The sequence below is a fragment of the Tachyglossus aculeatus genome, chromosome 16 (genome assembly GCF_015852505.1).
Source record: "Tachyglossus aculeatus isolate mTacAcu1 chromosome 16, mTacAcu1.pri, whole genome shotgun sequence".
NCBI classification, from domain to species: domain Eukaryota; kingdom Metazoa; phylum Chordata; class Mammalia; order Monotremata; family Tachyglossidae; genus Tachyglossus; species Tachyglossus aculeatus.
The window spans coordinates 11,746,613-11,766,390 of NC_052081.1; the positions used below are offsets into that span (position 1 = coordinate 11,746,613).

Below are 19,778 nucleotides of genomic sequence, written 5' to 3' on the forward strand. Positions count from 1 at the left end.
GCCTGGGGCTCCAAAAATAACACGAACACTCGAAGTTCCTGCGCGTTCCCCAGCCCTGAGCTCTGTGCGGCTGTGGGCGTCTCACCTGCTGGAGTGTGGGGAGGAAAACAAATTGAGAGGTAATAGGATTTCAGTTTGTTGGCTCCTTTCATGGCAAGCGGTGGTGGCAGAGACCACTTCTTCCCAGCTCTCTGGCAAGGGGGTGGGCAGGCGGGTGGGTGGGAGAGCAGGCCTGCTGCTTCTGGGAGTTGCATAGAGGTCACTGCAGCAAGCCAGACAAGCAGGCACCAATGTCTTCCGCCTCCAGTTTTGTTCTTCGGGACAGACGCAGTCGATTGATTGCCTGGTAGTTGAGTGTTTAAGCGCAATACAAGTGTTAGACATGGTCTCTGCCCTCAGGGATCTTATAATCTAGTCAGGGGACAGACACTATAATAGAGATTGGGGTAAGCAACTGAGTTTAAAATGTGTATGTAAGCACCGTGCTAGGAGAGGTGGGGCAAGGACCCGAATGCGTTTGTGACCCGAAAGTGCTGAAGCAGCTAGGGGGGAACCAGGGTGAGGGAGCCAACAATTTGGTCAACCTTGCCTTCTGCCTGGCCCTCGACCTCCGCTGTGAGAGCAGGGAGCAAGAGGTAGAAAGGGCTTTGTAGAAGGCAAGGCTGGTCTTGTACCACTTTTTTCTTGGAAGAATTCAGGTATAGGAAAGAGGAGTGTGTCCCTTTCTACTGAGGCCTGGAGGCATCTCTGAAAAGATTGTGTGTGGGGGGGGGGGTGTTGGCTGAAACAAAGGGAAAGGCAATTTAGATGTGACAAGGGCGGGAAGGAGATGATTGGAGGAGGAGAGAAAAGGAAAGGGATAGGCTGGTGGAGAAGGGAAGTCAGTTCGATGTGAAGATTGATGCTTATTTGGTTCTATTCTGCTATCTTATCCAGACTCAGCCGAGGAACGGGAGGAGTTCCCAGCAGATGGGATCCCAAGGACTCGGTCTAGCAGAAAGTGGGGAAAGGAAGTGTCCAAGGGCAACGAGAGAAGGCTGCAATGGATTGGGCATGTAATTGGGGGGGGGGGGGGGGGGGGGGGGGGGGGGGGCCTATCAAGATCAGGTGTGACCTGAGGATCATATAAGAACAGGGGCCTAGTACTTGCAGAGGATGTTTTGAGGTGGGGAAGCATATTCTATGGAGGGAATTCTGGGAATGGGACAGGGCTACAGGTGTATCCCTTGGGTGATGGAAGGCAAATGGCAAGTTGGCAATACTGCCCACTTTGAATCTAAATGGGGAGAGTACAATAGAGTTGCTAAACGTAATCCTTGCCCTCAAGGAGTTTACAATCCTTGTAGGAGAGACAGGCATTAAAATGAATCAGAGAGAGGAAAAGCAACAGAGTACAATAAGGGTATATACATAAGTGCAGCTGGGGGTGGGGCTGATTCTTCCCACTTCTGTGGGGGCTGGGCTCTGGGGTAGCTGCCGGGGAGGGGGGACGGAGCTAGTGATTGGCTCCCTGCTCTGCCGCCCACCTCTGGGAGGCAGGACCGCAGAGGATGGGAGAGGCACTAGGTAAGTGCTTCATTGCCTCTGAAGACTCTGCTGGGCACCAAGATGTCTGCCAAGTGCTCCCTTCCTCTGAGCCACCGGGGACCCTCTCGGGGCACTTTTTTCGATTTGGATAAAGAAAGAGGCAATTGTTGAGAGCTGGTTTCCATTATACTGGATGGACAAGCAGAGGTCTTTTCTCTAAGGGCCTAGTTTTCTCCCCAGTAGATCGTAAGGTCCGTGAGGGCAAAGATCGGGTCTGCTAACTCTGTTGTAATCTCAAATGCTTAGTACAGTGCTCTGCACAGAATAAACATTCAATACATGCCATTGATGGAAAAAAGAGAGTTTGAAAAGCAGGCCTTCCCAGGAGTCTGTGACTCCTTTCATGGTCACTGGGGCTCCCAGAGTGAGCCTGCCCATGTTGGATTAGAAGGGTATAAAGGCTGCAGGCAGGCAGTCCCAGTAAGTGGAAGGAGTGCCAGTAGATGGAAGGAGGAGACGGTGGCCCCCTTCTGAGAAGCAGTGTGGTCTAATGGATAGAACATGGGCTTGGGAGTCAGAAGGACCAGGGTTCTAATCCCGGCTCCACCACTTGTCTGCTCTGTGACCCTGGGCAAGTCATTCAGCTTCTCCGTGCCTCAGTTACCTCATCTGTAAAATGGGGATTAAGAGTCTGAGCCTCTTGTGTGGCATGGACTGTGTCCAACCTGATTAGCGTGTATCTACCTCAGCACTTAGTACAGTGTCTGGCACATAGTAAGCACTGAACAAATACCATAAGAAAGAAAATCCCAGCCCCCATTCATTCAATCATATTTATTGAGCAAAGCACTGTACTAAGCGCATACCTACAGAGCATAGGGGCTGCAATGCTGGGTTCAGCGGGCGGCCCAGAGCAGGGCTAGACTGGGGACTCCCCACTCCACTCTGAGAGTGTGGGTGAGGTCAGAGGCGGTTTTGAAGAGCAGAAGTTACTTTACTCAGTCACTATAGTGGCTCTGAGCCAAGCTGCCCCTCTGCTCCCTGGTGGCCTGCAGCACTTTGGCTCCGAGCCAGTTAGAGCAAAGCTCTATAGAAAGAGAGTGAGTTCTGGGAGCCCCTGGGCCCTCTGCAGCCAACACCTAGGTCTTGGAAGACCTTTCTGCCTGTGTCTCCAGATGTGCCCGACCTGGGAGGTGTTCCCACGGCCCCAGGGCTAACCCGGGTGTGGGCTGCTGACAGCACATCCTGACCTGCTGCTGGGCCCACAACAAACACAGCTGAATTTTTGCCTGAATTTTTGGTCTTGAGGTCTGGATCACCCTTTAACTTCCTCTCAATTCTCTCAGTGTGGGAGCCTGGACAGGGGTTGGGGTGGGGGAAACAAGGGCCCTGGTCTCTGCTCCTGTCACTGGAGGGGCTTCTTGGCTACCATCCATTGCTAAGGACCCTTGAACATAGAACAACCCACAAAGAAAGGAGCTTTAAAATGGAGCCCTTTTAAATTGAATTTCCATTAAAAAAAGATAAAAATCAGGAATTGCAAATCCATAATTGCCACTCATTCTGTTCTTCTATTTCCTTTGTGATCTTGTCTCTGCAACTAGAGCTTACTGCTGCCATCAATAGCCAGAGCTCATTGCTTCCTGGGGCATTTCCAAACTGGGGAACATCATTCATTCATTCATTCATATTTATTGAGCGCTTACTGTGTGCAGAGCACTGTACTAAGCACTTCGGAAGTACAAATTGGCAACATACAGAGATGGTCCCTATCCAACAACAGGCTCACAGTCTAGAAGGGGAAGACACAACAAAACAAATCAAATAGACAGGTCATTAATAAAATAGAGTAATAAACATGTACAAATATACACAAGTGCTGTAGGGAGGGGAAGGGGGTAGGGCAGGAGGGGAGGAGGAGAGGAAAAGTGGGGGCTCAGCCTGGGAAGGCGACCTAGAGTAGGTGAGCTCTCAGTAGGGCTTTTGAAGGGAGGAAGAGAGCTAGGAAGGACGTGGGCCGGGGTCGACGGTGGGACAGGCGAGAACGAGGCACAGTGTGGAGGTCAGCGGTAGAGGAGCAGAGTGTGCGGGCTGGGCTGTAGAAGGAAAGAAGGGAGGTGAGGTAGGAGGGGGCGAGGTGATGGAGAGCTTTGAAGCCGAGGGTGAGGAGTTTTTGCTTGATTCATAGCTTGACAGGCAACCACTGGAGATTTTTGAGGAGGGAAGTGATATGCCCAGAGCGTTTCTGTACAAAGATAATCCGGGCAGCAGAGTGAAGTATAGACTGAAACGGGGAGAGACAGGAGGATGGGAGATCAGAAAGGAGGCCGATGCAGTAATCCAGTCGGGATAGGATGAGGGATTGAACCAGCAAGGTAGCGGTTTGGATGGAGAGGAAAGGGCGGATCTGGGGACTCCTTCATAGCCTGTCTGTTTTTGGGTCCAGGGTCTCTAGGTTATTTGTATGTTTTGCAGGGTGGGTGATGGAGAGATGCCCCACCCAGGTTGGCCTCGGCCTGTGACCAACAGAATGGTTTGGGTGGCAGGTGATATCCCTCTGCTGAAGAAGCAGCGTGGCTCAGTGGAAAGAACACGGGCTGTGGAGTCAAGAGGTCGTGGGTTCAAATCCCTGCTCCACCAATTGTCAGCTGTGTGACTTTGGGCAAGTCACTTAACTTCTCTGGGCCTCAGTTAACTCATCTGTAAAATGGGGATGAAGACTGTGAGCCCCCCGTGGGACAACCTGATAACCTTGTAACCTCCCCAGCGCTTAGAACAGTGCTTTGCACATAGTAAGCGTTTAATAAATGCCATCATTAAGATGAAGCTTCTCGGGGGCTGCTTGGTCTTTCCTCGATTAGCCAGTTGTGCTCTGGAGAGACAGAACTGATGCCCAGTAGATGGTGCTCTGATAACACACAATCTGGGCCACCTCCGTGGCCCTGTAGCTTGCAACTTCCCTAGGTGGGGGAAACTGAAAGATAAGAAATGGTTTCTAGGCTTGGCATTGGCATTCTGAAGCTGTTGGAGTCTGTGGACTCCTAAGAGGCAGCGAAACCAGAGATATTGGAGTCAGAACGAGGACCGTGCAGGAGGACAGGGGCTTTCATTCAATTCAGCTCATCTTGTATAAAACGTATTCTCAGATGGACATTTAATGAAAACTTCCTGGTGATATTTGCATATTATTTTCAAAATGTTGACATGCATTGATGTTTTCTGGCAGGTTTCCTGAAAACATTTTATCACTGATTATAATAATAGTGGTGTTAAGCACTTAGTAAGTGCTGGGGTAGTTATAGTACAATCTGATCAGAGCAAGTCCCTGTCCCAAATGTGGTTCACAGTCTAAGTGGAGGAACAAAATATTTAATCCCCATTTTTCTGGCAGGGGAACTAGGACACAGAGAAGTTAAGTGATTTGCTCAAGGTCGCATAGCAGGCAAGAGGCAGAGTCAGGATTAGAACCCAAATCTCCTGCCTTTCAGGCCTGTGCTTACACCATGAGGTCATGCATCTTCTCATCAATAAGATGGTTCTTTTTATTTCTTCAGATTCCCCCCCATTATATAACTGACTGAGCTCCTACCCTAATAAAACCAAGTGGAGAAGTGGAAAACACACAGAGCTAGGGAAAAAGTAAGGAAAAGCAAGGACACCACCCAGAAATCCAGAAGCAATGTGGCCTAGTGGAAAGAGCTCGGGCTGGGAGTCGGAGGACCTGAGTTCTAATCCTGTCTCTGCCGCTTGTCTACTGTGTGACTTTGGGCAAGTCACTTAACTTGTCTGTGCCTCATTTACCTCACCTGTGAAATGGGGATTAAGACTTTGAGCCTTTGTGTCCAACCTGATTAGTACAGTTCCTGCACAGAGTAAGGACTTAACAAATACCATAAAAAAAGAAATCCAGGCCAGTCGACTAATGGTTACTGGATTCTAGTTGGGTGAGTTCAACCCTGGAGAAGTCTCTGTTAATGGCTCCTAATGCTGCAGCAGCTATTGAAGAGACTGTAATTGTGCAATGAATGGAAGTTTGTGTGTGTGTGTGTGTGTGTGTGTGTGTGTGTGAGAGAGAGAGAGATTGCTTTCTCTGAGCCAGTGTCTCTTTCCAAGACAAGAGAATGAGTAGCTTTTCCTTCCAGTGCTTGTCGTGCTCCTTCCTCCTCCTGCACTCTAGCCAGCTGGGCCCATCCCACACTTGAGGAAGAATCCTGCTTCATCACCTCCCCAACATCCATCCCGTCCTCTCCTCCTGTGCAGGGCGGTTGCTATCCCATTCTGTGCGAGCCCCACTTTATCCCAGGATGCCCCTGTGAGCTCCGAGGCCTTCCCGCCCAGCTTCCCTCCGGGCATCCCCACCTGCTGCATTGAAAGGGAAGCAGTCAAGCCAGAGGGAGGAGGCTGTGCCTGCCAGGTCAACTTCTGTAGCCCCTTCCACCCTAACTTTGACAGGGCACTTGGACAAGTCCCAGTGGCAACAAATAGTGTTTTGGCCATAAATTCTACCGTAGGGGAGAAGGGGAAGACCAAGGGCTACAGACACCGGCTGCACTCCATCTCTCCATCCTCCCTCCCCAGCACTTTCAGGGCCGTCACCACATTCGCATCAACTGAAACGTCTCACAGTTGGCTTCAAAGCTCTCCACCAACTTGTCCTACCTTACCTGTCTTTTCTCTTTGATTCCACAATTTGCTCTCTCCACCCCCTCCCAGGCTCATCTCCTTCTAGTTGTTCTCTGCTCTTGACTCCTGCCTCTGACCCCCCTCCCTCATACTGTTCCCCTAGCTTGGAACCCCCTCCCTTCCCATATCTGAAGCCCTCTTAGTGTCACCTCCTCCAACAAGCCTTCCCCGATGAATTTCTCAGCACCCTAAGCCATATAAATCCATCAGTCAATTGTAACACCTTTGGACTTATTTATACCAAGCCTCAGCACTCTTGTATATATGGTCAGCTGTACATTCAACTCTTTATTCTGACTATTTCTTTAGATACCTTTATTTGTCCCTCTGCCTTATGGGCACAGAACATCTCAAGTCCTTAATTCTGTTCTTCCCAAGCACTGAACAGAATGGGTATTCAGTACATACCAATCCATGGTCTGTTGGGATGGGTTTAGAGTAAGAGATGGGGAAAGATTGACTTCCTTTTGCTGGTCTTGGTTTTCAATATCCCCCTGGGCCTGTTAACCTCCTTCTCTGCTTTGAGGCTACTATACCCCATATTCCCAGATCCAAATTGTTCCCTGGGACAGACTTGGAGATTAGAAACTCAAGTTGGTCTCTCTTTGTGGCTGTTTTGAAGACAGGGTTTAGTGGGAGCCAAGGACGGGGAGGGGCTCCCCTCACCCCCCCCCCCAACCTCCAGGATTCTGAGTTCATCAGGGAGATGAAACTACTCGAGAGAACCCAAGTGTTGATGGGAAGGAGGAAGATGAGGAGGAAGGTGGGTGTTGAGGGGAAGGAGGTGGAGGCTGCCCTCCGCTGCAGGTGCGCCTGGGGAGTCTGGCATTCATTCATTCAATTGTATTTATTGATAATAATAATAACAATGCTGATGATTTGTTAATCGGTTACCATGGGCCAGGTACTGTACTAATTGCTGGGGTGGATTCAGGCAAATGGGGTTGGACAGAGTCCCTGTCCTATGTGGGGCTCACAGTCCCAATCCCCATTTTACAGATGAGGAAACAGAGGTACAGAGAAGCAAAGTGACCTGCTCAAGACTGTGTGCAGAGCATTGCACTAAGCGCTTAGGAAGTACAATACGGCAATAAAAAGAATCAATCAGTGGCGACTTTCGGCCCCCGCCCCCTCCCAAACTGCTGTAGTCCAGGTCCAGGCCGGGCTGGCCCGTCACACCGGCATCCAGGGTGTTAGTCGGCCGGGGGTGTTTTCCGCAAACCAACGCGGAGGGGCGTCGACCACAGCTCCGGGGGACCCTCCGAGGGGAGGGGGCGCCTCCCCCGCTTTCCTTGCACCCCGAGCTCGTCCGCGTGCGGGGGGCGAAGGGGTGGGGAGCCCGGCTCCTGGGCGTGGGGGGTGGGGGCGTCGCCTGTGCCTGCGTCTGCCCACGTGTGTGCGCCCCCCGCCCCCAGCCTCAAGCCTCCCGAGCCTCCGCCCACCGGGCAGGCTGCTGCAGAGGCTGCCCGCTGCCCACCGCCCGCTGCCCACCGCCGGGGGCTTCACCCCTTTGTTGGCAGGGATGCTGCTGCTGCTGCTGAGCGCCGCTGTGCCCCCGCCTCTCTGCTCGCCTCCCTTCCTCTCCTAGATCGCCGGGCAGTGAGGGGCCTCTATCGCCGCTTGCCCCTTTCTCTGTCTCTCCCTCCCCTCCGCCTGTCCTTCCCTCCCCCCTGGGAGGGGGTCCCCTTCTTCGAGAGAGAGACCCCGGTTGCTTGAGCCGAAGAGGACACAGTTGAGCCCCCTGGACCTCCCCGGGGTCTCAGCCGGGCCCGCAACCTGTTTCCCGGCCGAAGTCCTCCGGAGCGCAGGCACAGACCAGCTGGGTGTCCGGGCCGCCGCCGCCAGGGGGTCCGCCGGGGTTGCCGCCGCCTCCTGCTGATCCTGCCCAGGACGGACGGACGGACGGGAAGGACTTAGGGACCGGGGCTAGCCTGGGGTGGCAAACGACTCGCTGGTTTCCGGGGACCAAACGTCTCTTTTTTTAAAAAAAAATTATTATTTTGGGGTTGTGTGTTCGAAGCAGGAACCTCGATTTTTCTTTTTTTTTCCTCCCCCCCTCGTCCCGCCCTCGCCCTTCCCCCGCCCCTCCCTTCCCCGGATGCGTCGGAACTGGTGGATTTGAAGCTCTCCCGGACCTCGCAGTGGAATCTACCGCTTCCTTAGGTCGCTTTGCAAGGCAGACGGTGTGAAAATTCTCCACTTGCACTACTCGTCCTTTGTTGTTTTAATTTTTTTTTCTGAATCTCCAAAAACTGTTTTCTGGGGGAATCGGCGCCTGCCGATTTCCCCCCTTTCGTGAGCTGGGCAGGGGGGCTGTCAGAAGAGAGGACCCATGGCCGGACAGCTGACACCACCCTCAGGCCCCCCCAGCCCTCAAGCGCCACTGGGCAATGGCCTTCTGAAAAAAAATCGGCTTTAGGATCTGAGCGCCTTTCCTTTTTCCTCCCGGGAGGATGGAGCATCCTTGCGGCTGCCTGTAGACTGAGAAGCTCAGAGAGGCGGCCTTGCTGCAAACTGTTACCTCTTGGGGTCTGAAGAGACTCATCTCTCTGGGGCAGCTGTGTCTCTGTGTATCATCCCTCTCCCATCCCCTTATCTCTTTCTCGTTACACACACACTCACACACGCACTCACACTCCACGTCTCCTTCCCCCCTCTCCCTATCTCTGCTGCTTGTTGCTGCTTGTGTGTTTTCGGGCATCCGGCTGTGATCACCTCTGGGTGTCTTCTGTTTGTTTAAACTTCCAGGATGGCCCGTTTTGGGGAAGCCGTGGTTGGCAGGCCTGGATCCGGAGAAGGAGACTCCGAACAGAGCCGGAACCGGCAGGGGACCCCGGTGGCATCCGCGGGGACCCAGGCGGGCTTCAAGCAATCCAAGGCCCAGAGGGCACGGACCATGGCACTGTACAACCCCATCCCGGTCAGGCAGAACTGTTTCACCGTCAACAGATCCCTGTTTATCTTCGGCGAGGATAACATTGTCAGAAAATACGCCAAGAAACTCATCGACTGGCCATATCCTTTCTCCCCCTACTCTGCCTTGCTTCTTTCCCCCATTGCTTGCTCCTCGGGGGTGGGGGGTGGGGGGGAGTATATTTTGGGATTTATTTTTTTTCCGTTATCAGTTGCGTGTTCGGTCCCTGTTTGACCCTTTCCTAAAGGCCCCTTAAATCCGGGGCATTTGAGAAGCGGCTGTTAAGGTGATACAGGCCAGGTATGGCCAGTAATATGCTCAAGGTAAGGAGCCCGGGACTACTAAAGATCATATTCCAGAGATCACATGGACCAGGGGATGCTGGCAGCTGCCCTTCCCTCCGAGCCGGGCCACCATCCGCTTTGGAGGACCCATAGTTTTGTGCAGTTCACTCTTTGTGGCTTTGTGTGCCGTGGTATCTCTCTCATTCGCCCTACTGCATCCTCTTCCCTCCTCTCTCCCCCTCGCCCTCTTCCTCCCTCGCCCCCCACCCCCGGAGTCCCTGTAGAAGCAGGGCCGTGTGGTCTGGGGGTGAGAGAGATGCAGAGCGTGGGTCCCTGGGGTTGCCCGTTTCGAAACTCTGAGTTACACCCCCGAGACATCAGAGCAGCTCCCGGAGGGGTCCGGATGGCAGAGGAGTTGGGCACGGGGCCTGCCAGTGGGTGAAGGTGGCAAAGGAGCCCACCTCGCTGCTGGGGAGGAAGGCAACTCCCAGTCACAGCCTCCCCCTGCTCTGACCTTTAACCCGGGAAACTCGGTGGGGATGTCGATGCCATGGCGGAGGGTGGCGGGGGTGCCGCTCGGCTCCTTTCATCCAGGAGGGTAAGGAGGTTGTGGATTTCATTAATTCAATCATATTTATTGACCGCTTACTGTGTGCAGAGCACTGTACTAAGCGGTTGGGAAGTACAGATCGGCAACATATAGAGACGGTCCCTACCCAACAACGGGCTCACAGTCTATCCTACTGGGAGGAAGTGAGCCCTGCCTCTAACTTTCTTGTTTGCCTGCAGTTGGTCGCCGCGCCCCCGGGAGAGGGTCGGGGGGCAAAGGATGCCGCTTTGCCCATTTGTCCAAGCCCTCCCTTCCCCCCGACCTCTAGCCACCGAGCGCTTTCATCTTCTGATTGGAAGAGCCCGGCCGGGACTCGGGAAAGTTGGCAGTGCGGCAAGCCGGAGCCCAGCGGGAGGATCGGGCCGGGCTTGGAATCCCCGGGAAAGCCGGCCAGGAGAGGGGAGGGGACTGAGGGAGGGGAGGCAAGTGCACTCTCAGCAGGCAGACCCCCCCCTCCCCCTTCCCTCCCCCTGCAAGGGTTGCCCCGCGGGACAGCGGCTAGCTACATTTCTGGCTGTGGGGCAGCCAGGCTCCACGCAAGTTTTCCTCCTTCCTTTTCCAGCTCCCCGAGCCCCGATTCCCTTCCTCTCTCTTTCTCTCCCTCCCTTCATCTTTCCCTCCCTCCTCGCCCACCTCCCCTGGCCCCAAACAGGCTGCTATTGGTTGGTGCGCGGCCCCCTCCGGCAGGAACGAGCATCTCCGAGCAGATCTGCTCCTGCCGCCTATTATTAATCCCTCTATGGGCGTAGCCCTCCTCTCCCCTCCCTGCTCTCCCTTCTCCCTTCCCTGCTCTCCACTTCTTGCCCTCCCCTTCCCTTCCTTCCCCATTCTCTCCTCCCTTCGCCACTCTGCCCTGCCCTCCCCGTTCCCCCATTCTCTCCCTGCTCTCCCCTCCATCCTCTCCCCTCCCCACTATCCCGTCCCACCCCACCCAGGCAGCCGGAACCGTGGCCAGCTCTTGCCCCTAGGCAGCCCAGAGGACCTGCTCCTGGCATGTGCGTCCGCAGCTGGAGGTGCCCATTTTAGAGCACTTGCCACCCCCGCCAATCCAATGCAGCCACCCCCCGCCCAGCACTGTGGCTTTGGGCAACTGTACTAGGCCTCATGTGGAAAACCTAGGGGGTCTCATGCCCACTCCAGTAGAGACGACTGCCCAGTCAATTACCCTTTGTCGCTTTTGTTGGCACCCACTTCCCAGAGCCTCTCCCGTACCCTTTCCTGACGTCTGGTGCAGCCACGCTGAAACCCGTTTCAGAGTCCATCCTCTCCATCCCTTGCTCACACATGTGCTGTGATTTATGGGTTCCCGGCGAGGGCACGGCAGACCTCCTACCCATGCCCTGCCCTGCCAGGAAATGGAACATTACAAGGCCACATGGCACTCCCAAACTTACCCCCTTTCCCTCTTTGCCTACAGTGGGTTCCATTGTAATGGAAGGATCCTCAGTGCAGGATGAGATGGGGGATGGATGGAGAGGGACAGGATCGAGGTGACTCCAAGAACTTGTCTTGCTCAAGGTCTGGGTGGGTGAAGGGGTAAAGGGGGGAAGGGGGAAGGAGGAGGGAGCTATGTCCTGAGGGCCTTGCATCCTCCTTTGGCACATTGGCGGTTTTGCAGTGGTTCTACTTACAGTACGATTGCGGCTGTCATAGTGTACAAATAACATCTGTCAAGGGGGAGCCAAGTTGGAAAATTTAAAATACACTGTTGCTTGCTAATTCTCTTGGCCCCAAATTTGGGATGACTAATAGATGCTCTGTAGGTGGTGGTGAGGTGGAAACAGTGAGCTTCTGCCGATAATACATTTCCCATAGTGCCTGTCTCTCTTGTCCGCTCTTCTCTCCCTCCCCAATACCTTTCTCCTTCCTAATGGACTTTCAGACCGCCTCCAGCATAGCTGCTGAAGGAACCTCAGTTCATGGTCATGTAGAAATCCGATAGGTGCATAGCCCATTGGAAGAGCTAAAGCTGATCAGAGGAAAGATTAGCCAGAAAACATGTCAAGACTTGGTTGAGCACTGATGATAAAGTTAGCAAGCCCTATGCTGGTACATTGGGCATCTTTGGGGAGACTGGGCTATATCTCTTTTGGTGCATTGATTAAAGTCTCCCAATTTTAGGCTATTTGCTGTAGACGTGCTTGGAAAATGTGTGCATTATTAGTCTCCAATAGTTCTTATTTAATATTTTAAGCTTCTGAATTCTGGTTGTAGCCAAAAAAATGGCTCTGCTAGGAGGAATCATCCCTCCTGAAATTTGGGGTGCTTTTTAGCTTGTGCTAATGGGGGCCAGAAAGCTATGGATACACTACCAGAATGATTGCAGCTGGAGGTGGGGCATTCTGGGAGAGATGTATCCATGGCATCACTATGAGTCAAAGATGGCTTGACCGCATAAGGCAAATTGGGGGCCAGGGAAGTTGAGGGGGAAAAGCATTGGTATGGAAGATGGTGACAGGGACATCTCGCTTTATACCTCCTGAGACATTCACATTTTCTGCTAAGGAGTGTGGTACAATACTCGGAGCTTCCTGTGTTTGCAGTACATAAAATGTTTCATCCAATTAAGCAAAGTTAATTCTGCCTTAACTTGAAATTTATTACAGTCCTCTCACCACCCTTGTCTGTTGGTTTCACTCCTCGGCTAGTTTATCAGGGTTTGGACATGTTGCTGACCTTTGTGGAACTGAGTGGGTATTGGAGTGGCCAAGCCAAATGGTGGCAAATGGAAAGAGAGGTTCAAGATTGTTTCAGAAACCTCTCAGGGAAAGAGGAGACCCTTTCAGTAGGTTGTTTTGCAATAGGAATGGTCCTTTACCACAGCAAAATGTATGCCAGGATAGGTAGGATCACGTTTGATAGAGTGCCATGATTAGGGTAAGCTTCCTCTTCAACATGGACCTTGCACTGAAGGGCTGTTGTATTTGCACACTCTTATCAGTGCTTGGTCTTTTTCTTGTAACTGCATGTTCACACCGGCAGTGAAACGAGATAACACATGGGTGCCAAGGAGTGAGACTAGGACCTCAGAGTTCTTGGACCTCGGAGCTGGCAAATGGACTCCCCATTGACTCATAGTGGGGAGGTGGGAGATTAAGGGTGGGGCTTGCTTGGGGGGACCAGAGAACAAATGACATGAAAACAGGAAAACAGAAATTTGAGTAAGGGAGCTTATCGGAATTCAAATGGCTTGAGGATGGAGATAAAAATAACTGGTATGTGGTGGTTTCATCTGTTGAATTGCATGTCAATAGAACCCATTTTTATTCATTCGCTCGTTCCCTGGAAATTGAGAGGGTCCACACTGTGAACTAAGGGAGCGGGGACAGTTCTGAGCACTGGATTTTTTTTCCTCTGGTGGAGCGCTTTAGTCATTCGATTGAAAATTGGAATTATGAGCTTGGACTGAAATCACTTTAGCCATTGCTCTGCGGAGGGTCCGTGTTTCAGTGATGGTGCTGTTGTCTTCTGAAAGAACCATTGGATTTCTTTCAGCAGATGTGTTTTTTGGTTAAGATGAAACTTGGTACAGCATTTACTAAGGGCTTAATGACTTCATGTATTTTATCAGGAGAATGGCAGGCCCCAGCCCACCTTCCTCTGTTTGATTGGCCTGGCTGTGTAGAAGGCTGCACTTCTTTTCAGTCAGAGAGATGGGATCAACACATCAGAATCCACCAGATTCATCTGATGTTGTTTGTATCTGGCAATGATGAAAGGCATGAAAGAGCCCATCTGAACCTCTCTGTAATGAATGTCTTTCATCTGAAGAAAGACTCAACTTTCTTTTTTTCTCTCTCTGGGTCTTCTGCCTGATCTCGCCCCCACACCCCCCACCCAATTTCCTTCTCCCTGTTTTTTCATCTTTCTATTTTTCTCTTTTTTGCTTTTAGGTCTGTGTGAGTGTGAGTGAATAATTCATGGTCCGTGTGGGCTTTCCTAGGGCTTCCTGAAAAGAAGGCTGTTTGTCTTCTTTCTGGGTATTCATGAAAGCTCCTGCAGAAGGCCAGCTATGGAAATCTGCTCTTAGGTCATTAGCATTGCTTGTAGTAGAATTGTGACCCAGGGTGAAGAAGCTGGAGAAATCTGTTTATTCCCTTCCTCCCCCTAATGATCTCCTCCAGTCCGGCAACTGTCACCTTGCAGGCACTCCAATATTGGACCACCACCACTAAACAATGGGCCCAGAAAGGCTCAGAATTGCTATAAGCCCAGGGGTCTGTCACACTGAACCTTGAGCCAGACAAGTTACTGAACCAGTGGAATAGAATAAAGACCTGTATATATATATATATATATATATATATATATATATATATATATATATATATATATATATATATATACAGACCTTATATATATATAAGACCTTATATATATATATATATATATATAAGGTTTTTAGATTTTTTTAAAAATCGAAAACATTTGTCAAGTGCATACTATGTGCCAGGCACTGTACTAAGTACTGGGGTAGATGCAAGCTAATTAGGTTGGACACAGTCCATGTCCCTCATGGGGCTCCCAATTAATTTCCATTTTACAGATGAGGTAACTGAGGCACAGAGAATTGAAGTGTTTTGCCCAAGGTCACACAGCAGACAACTGACAGAGCTGGGGTTAGAACCCAAGTCCTTCTGACTCTCAGGCCCATGCTCTATCCACTAGTTCACAGTGCTTCTCTCTTCTCTCTCTCTCTCCAATCTTCCTGAAGCCTCACTCCAAGCGAGATAGGCAATCAGCAAGAGCACAATAGTCTCATCCTTAATTTTATATTGAGGCATCAATGTTTCCCTACCTTCCACCCTAGGACTTCTCAGTCAGCCCCATAACAGAGGGATAGGATGTCAGAGGCTTCTACACCACCTGTCTCTTGCCAAGCATATTATAATTCTACTCTGAGAGGAATTTTGTGTGGGCTTTTACCAGTCATGTTTCTAGCATCACTCTTAATTAAGGACAGAAAGTACAAGCACAAAGAATTTTTTTGTGTGTGCCCCCACCAATTTAGCGGTCTCTTGCTCTTCTAGCAAGATTCTGGGAGAAATCTGAGGTATTTGTCCCAGTGAAGGCAGAGGTTTACTGACTTGGTTTTATGATCACTAGAACTTTTGTTTCATCTCAAATCTAAACTTTGCTGCTGCCCACTGGAAACAAGAAGCCGCAAGAAAGGCTCATGTTCACTTGAAGGGGAACACGCCAGAATGAGTTTCCCGAGTGTGAGGTGATTATCTGGAATTAAGCGCTTAGTACAGTGCTCTGCACACTGTAAGTGCTCAATAAATATGATTGAATTTGAATTTGAAATTTGAATTTGTATTTGAATCATTTTGGGCCCCAAAACCTTGAGGGCCTCACTAAACACTGGGACCCAAACCCATGGGAATTGAATGACAGTCCTAGGGGCCCCTGAAGGAGAAGCTATTTGGTTTGATTTTTACCTGTTCAGCCTTTCATTTCTTTGGTTCACATCTTTGCCAGATTCTTGGTTTGGTGTGATCCTCACTTCTCCCCAGCTGGGCTCTTCAGTTAATATTTCCCGAGACAGGATATGCTTCCCAGGGAGAGTCTGCTGATGGTCCCGCGATGGCCAATTGACTTGGAAGGAAAAGTTGAAGCCAATCTGGGTTCAGGTCGAAACAGCCAACGTGTTCCAGGAGAGCACTTACAAATGGGGGATTTCCAAGGCTTGTGCTGTGGTTTTCCTCAAACTTCCAACCTCCTGGATTTAAATTTGCTTCCATTCCTTCCCCAGTCAACCGTGCTGCTATGGCAGGGATTGGCTTGTGCTCTGTCTGAGCAAGCAGGTTTTCTGTTCCTCTCTGGCCACCTTCCATAAGTCAATAAGTTCATTTTGTGGCAGGACTAGGGTGGGGAGGAGAGTGAAGCTCTTCCTTTGAGGCAGTTGTCTTCTTGTGCAGGCTGGGAATCAGTGGAAAAGATTCTAGATTCTAGAAAATTTTCCTAGATTCCACTAGGGTGGCCTAGTGGAAAAAGCCCAGCCCTGGGAATCAGAGGATCTGGGTCCTAATCCTGACTCTGCTGCTTGTCTGCTGAGTGACCTTGGGCAAGTCACTTTTCTGTGGCTCAGTTCCTTCAATCTGCAAAATGGGGCTTCAATATCTGTTCTTCCTCTTAGAATGTGAGCCCCATGTGGGACCTGATAATCTTGTATCTATGCCAGTGCTTAGTACCCCAGCGGTATGTTCAGAGTAAATGTTTAAGAAATACTATTGTTGATATTATTATTATTATGTCATGGGTCAGTCCTGCTCTCTTGGGCACCTGGAACTGCAGTTGGATTTTATGTAGCTCCTTAGCCTTGCGCGGTCTGTGAGAAGGCAGGCTTGCAAGCTGTAGCAAGGCAGGATGAGCTTCCCTAGTTTGACTCCAGGCAGAAGCAGATTCTTCTTCTACTGCATTAACAGCTTTTTGACATTCTTGGGCCTTGTCCCGATTTTCGCACCTTTTCCTAGCATCACAGGCAGGGCTTTGCAGAGCAGAAAAGCATGAAATGAATTTTCATCAGTTGTTCACTAATGTCCTCGCGTTTTCCAACTTGGGGTAACTGGGAATTTTCAGCTAATCATCCAACTTCTCCTCTTCCCTTCATTGCACATTTTTATGCAATATTAAGGCTGAATCCTTATTAAGATTCCTCCTTGGAATCGTAAACACTTTTTGTTATTACTTTCTTAACACCCAAGCCTTGCAGTTTGCTTAGAATTCGTGCCAGAGGAGTGATGGGCATTTTTGTCAGGTTTCTCCTCGAGACCCCGTATGACCCCCTCTTCAGCTCTGTGGTAGTTCAGGAGCCTAAGGAGAGGTGCAATTTCCATGCAATCCAATCAGATGTAGGAGCAAAAGGTTGGAAGAAACAGGTTTGTGGCAAGTCGGGGCTTAGCTTCACTGTCCAGCAGCACTGAATGATAAACCTGCGTGCCGTCTAACTTGGCAGATTCTTTTCCTGCAATGTCAGTGGACGCGGACTGGCCGAGATAGCTAATGGGGTGTTGATCTGCATTATATGATAATTGAGCACTTCTGTTGATTCCCTCAAATTGGTTCCATGCTGTTTTGGGGCCCCTGCACTGGGTTTAGAGCTGGCCCCAACACCCCTTCTAGCCCTCACCCTCATTTTTCACCAGGTCAAGGGGAGTATGGATATTTCAGTTGGGCAAATTTCTGTTTCCTGTTGAGGAGGTGGAGGTCCCAATATATCATTTCTTTTCTTAATCCTCACTCACCCAACCCATTCTTGGATGGAATTTCAGAAGCAGGTTCCTCATTTAATTTCTTCCCTGGATTAAACGTTTGTTTAACTCTGGATCCTTTGAAGGACGATCAGCATAAACTCAGTTTTGCTCCCCAGAATTTGATTTCAGAAGTAACTCTCTCCCCTTATTGCAACTCTCAACTCTTTTTAGTGAATTTTCTCACAGCAGAGTTTGTGGTGACAGAATCCTTTCTGGAAACAATAGTACCTACTTGAATAAAGGCCATGTTAAAACCTCTTTCAGTTCCAAAAGATTTGGTTTGTACTAGTTAGGCAGCCCAAAATTTCACCTGGTCTCGCTTGGAGATCTCAATGATCTCCAACTAGGTTTCCTTTGACCTGGAGCTTCTGAAATTTATGTTGCTGTTACCCCTTCTTTGGAGTTCTGGTTCTGCCCAAATTTTCTCTTTGGCCACAGAGAAGAAGAAATCATGCCAGGAACAGGAAATTCTCTTTGTGAATGGTACTTAATCATGGAAATTAATCTGTGTCATGTAACATAAAGGAAATGAAAGGAAATCAGGGAAAAAACTGAGTGTCACCATCCCTTTCTGGTACATTGTGATTAGGTTAGGTTTACTTGGGAATGTGCGCTTGAGGGACTGTGGATGCAGACGTTTGTGTTGGGGGAAGAGGGTGGTCAATGCATTTGAGAAGCAGCATGGCCTCGTGTATGGAACACGGGCCTGGGTGTCAGAAGAACCTGGGTTCTAATCCTTGCTCTGCCACTTGTCTGCTTTGTGACTTGGGCAAGTCACTTCAATTCTCTGGGCCTCAGTTGTGTCATCTGTAAAATGGGGATTAAGACTGAGTGCCCCATGTCGGACCGGAACTGTGTCCAAACCTAGTATCTTGTATGTATTCCGGTGCTTAGAACAGTGTCTGGCACATAGTAAGTGCTTTAAAATGCCCTTATCATTATTATTATATGTTTGTATGTATTTATTACTCTATTTTACTTGTACATATTTATTCTATTTTATTTTGTTAATATGTTTTGTTTTGTTGTCTGTCTCCCCCTTCTAGACTGTGAACCCGCTGTTGGGTAGGGACCGTCTCTATATGTTGCCAACTTGTACTTCCCAAGCACTTAGTACAGTGCTCTGCACACAGTAAGCGCTCAATAAATACAATTGAATGAATGAATGAATAGAAAGGAAAGCATTGGGGAATATAGGTGGGCCCATGTCAATGTTGTGGACATGGTCGTTGTGTGGGATAGTTACCCAACCAATCTCCTGCCAGGAATCCTTTCTTGGAATGGTTTTCCCATAGTTTCATGGAACTTATGACCAGTAGGCATTGGTGTCCCATCTGAACTGTTTGGGCCGTAATGAATGATGCTGGGACAACATGGAGCTAAACCATGGGGTTCTTCAAACCAGAGGGAATGGAAACGAAATGCAAGTCAGAGAGCAAACCCAACAGCCCACAGAGATGTTTTGGAGAACTATTCACTGCCTTACTTCCTCTGAGTTCTTACATACATTTTCCTGGACGCAGAATCCAGAGGACCAACTGTTCCCTTCATAAGCATCTCCTTGGGGATCTGATGGGAAAGATTCTCTCCAGTGAGCCCATCTCGCCTTCATTTCTGATGCTTTAGAGAGGTTTGGACTGAGGAGTCAGTAAAGCTGTTAGCATGGCAACAGGGTCCATGGTGGAGCATTGTGAATCCCTGAGCAGACAGGAACTCAAGTGTCCTCAACCAGTTTTCATTGCAAACCTGGAACTTGGTTGGACTCAAACAAACCCTCCTGCCAACCCATTGCCCAGCCCCTCCCTCCCCAACCCTAGAAGGGATTCAGTCCAACCAAAGTTTCTCTTCTGATCAGTCAACCAGTGGAATTTATTTGAGTGCTTACTGTGAGCACAGCACTGTACCAAGCGCCTGGGTGAGTACGATTCAACAGAGTTGGTAGTCACAGTCTCTGCCTAAAAAGGAGGTTACTGACTAGATAGGGAGGCAGACATTACAATAAATTCCATATGGATAGGTAGGTATATAAGTGCTGTGAGACTGGGAGAGGGGTGACTATCATATTGCTTAAGGGGAACAGACCCAAATGCATAGGTGGTTCACAAAGGAGGGCTTATTCAGGGAAGGACTCTCTTGGAGGAGATGTGATTTGAGGAGGGTTTTGCAGCTCAGGAGTGAGGTGGTCGGTCAGATATGAAGGAGGAGGAAGATGTGGGCAAGGGTTTGGTGGCAAGAAAGATGAGATTGAGATACAAGATGCGAGGTTGGTGTCTTCCATTGGCGACTTCCCAGCTGCCCCTTCTCTTCCCTGATTATCCAATAGGGGCCCAGTGATGGGGTTGGCCCCGTGGGTGGAGAGGGATCCTTAGAGGATATTAGAAACTCTGTAAGTGGATTTTTGCAATGTGATTGTGACGTTACACAGCTAATACCATTGTTCCTGTGACAACTCCCTCCTGTAGCCTTGTTCCTCCTAATAATAATAATAATGGCATTTATTAAGC

The 19,778-nt window shown here is 50.0% G+C and overlaps 1 protein-coding gene across 2 annotated transcripts in view; it reads left to right on the forward strand.

Moving 5' to 3' along the window:
- The window catches only part of CACNA1E (calcium voltage-gated channel subunit alpha1 E), a 263,235-nt gene that overhangs the window by 16,849 nt on the left and 226,608 nt on the right, over positions 1-19,778 (forward strand). For both annotated transcript variants that reach the window (XM_038757753.1, XM_038757754.1), the window contains exon 2: positions 8,959-9,225. In XM_038757753.1, coding sequence (XP_038613681.1) covers positions 8,959-9,225 — 267 coding nt within the window. The remainder of the gene's footprint in view (positions 1-8,958; positions 9,226-19,778) is intronic.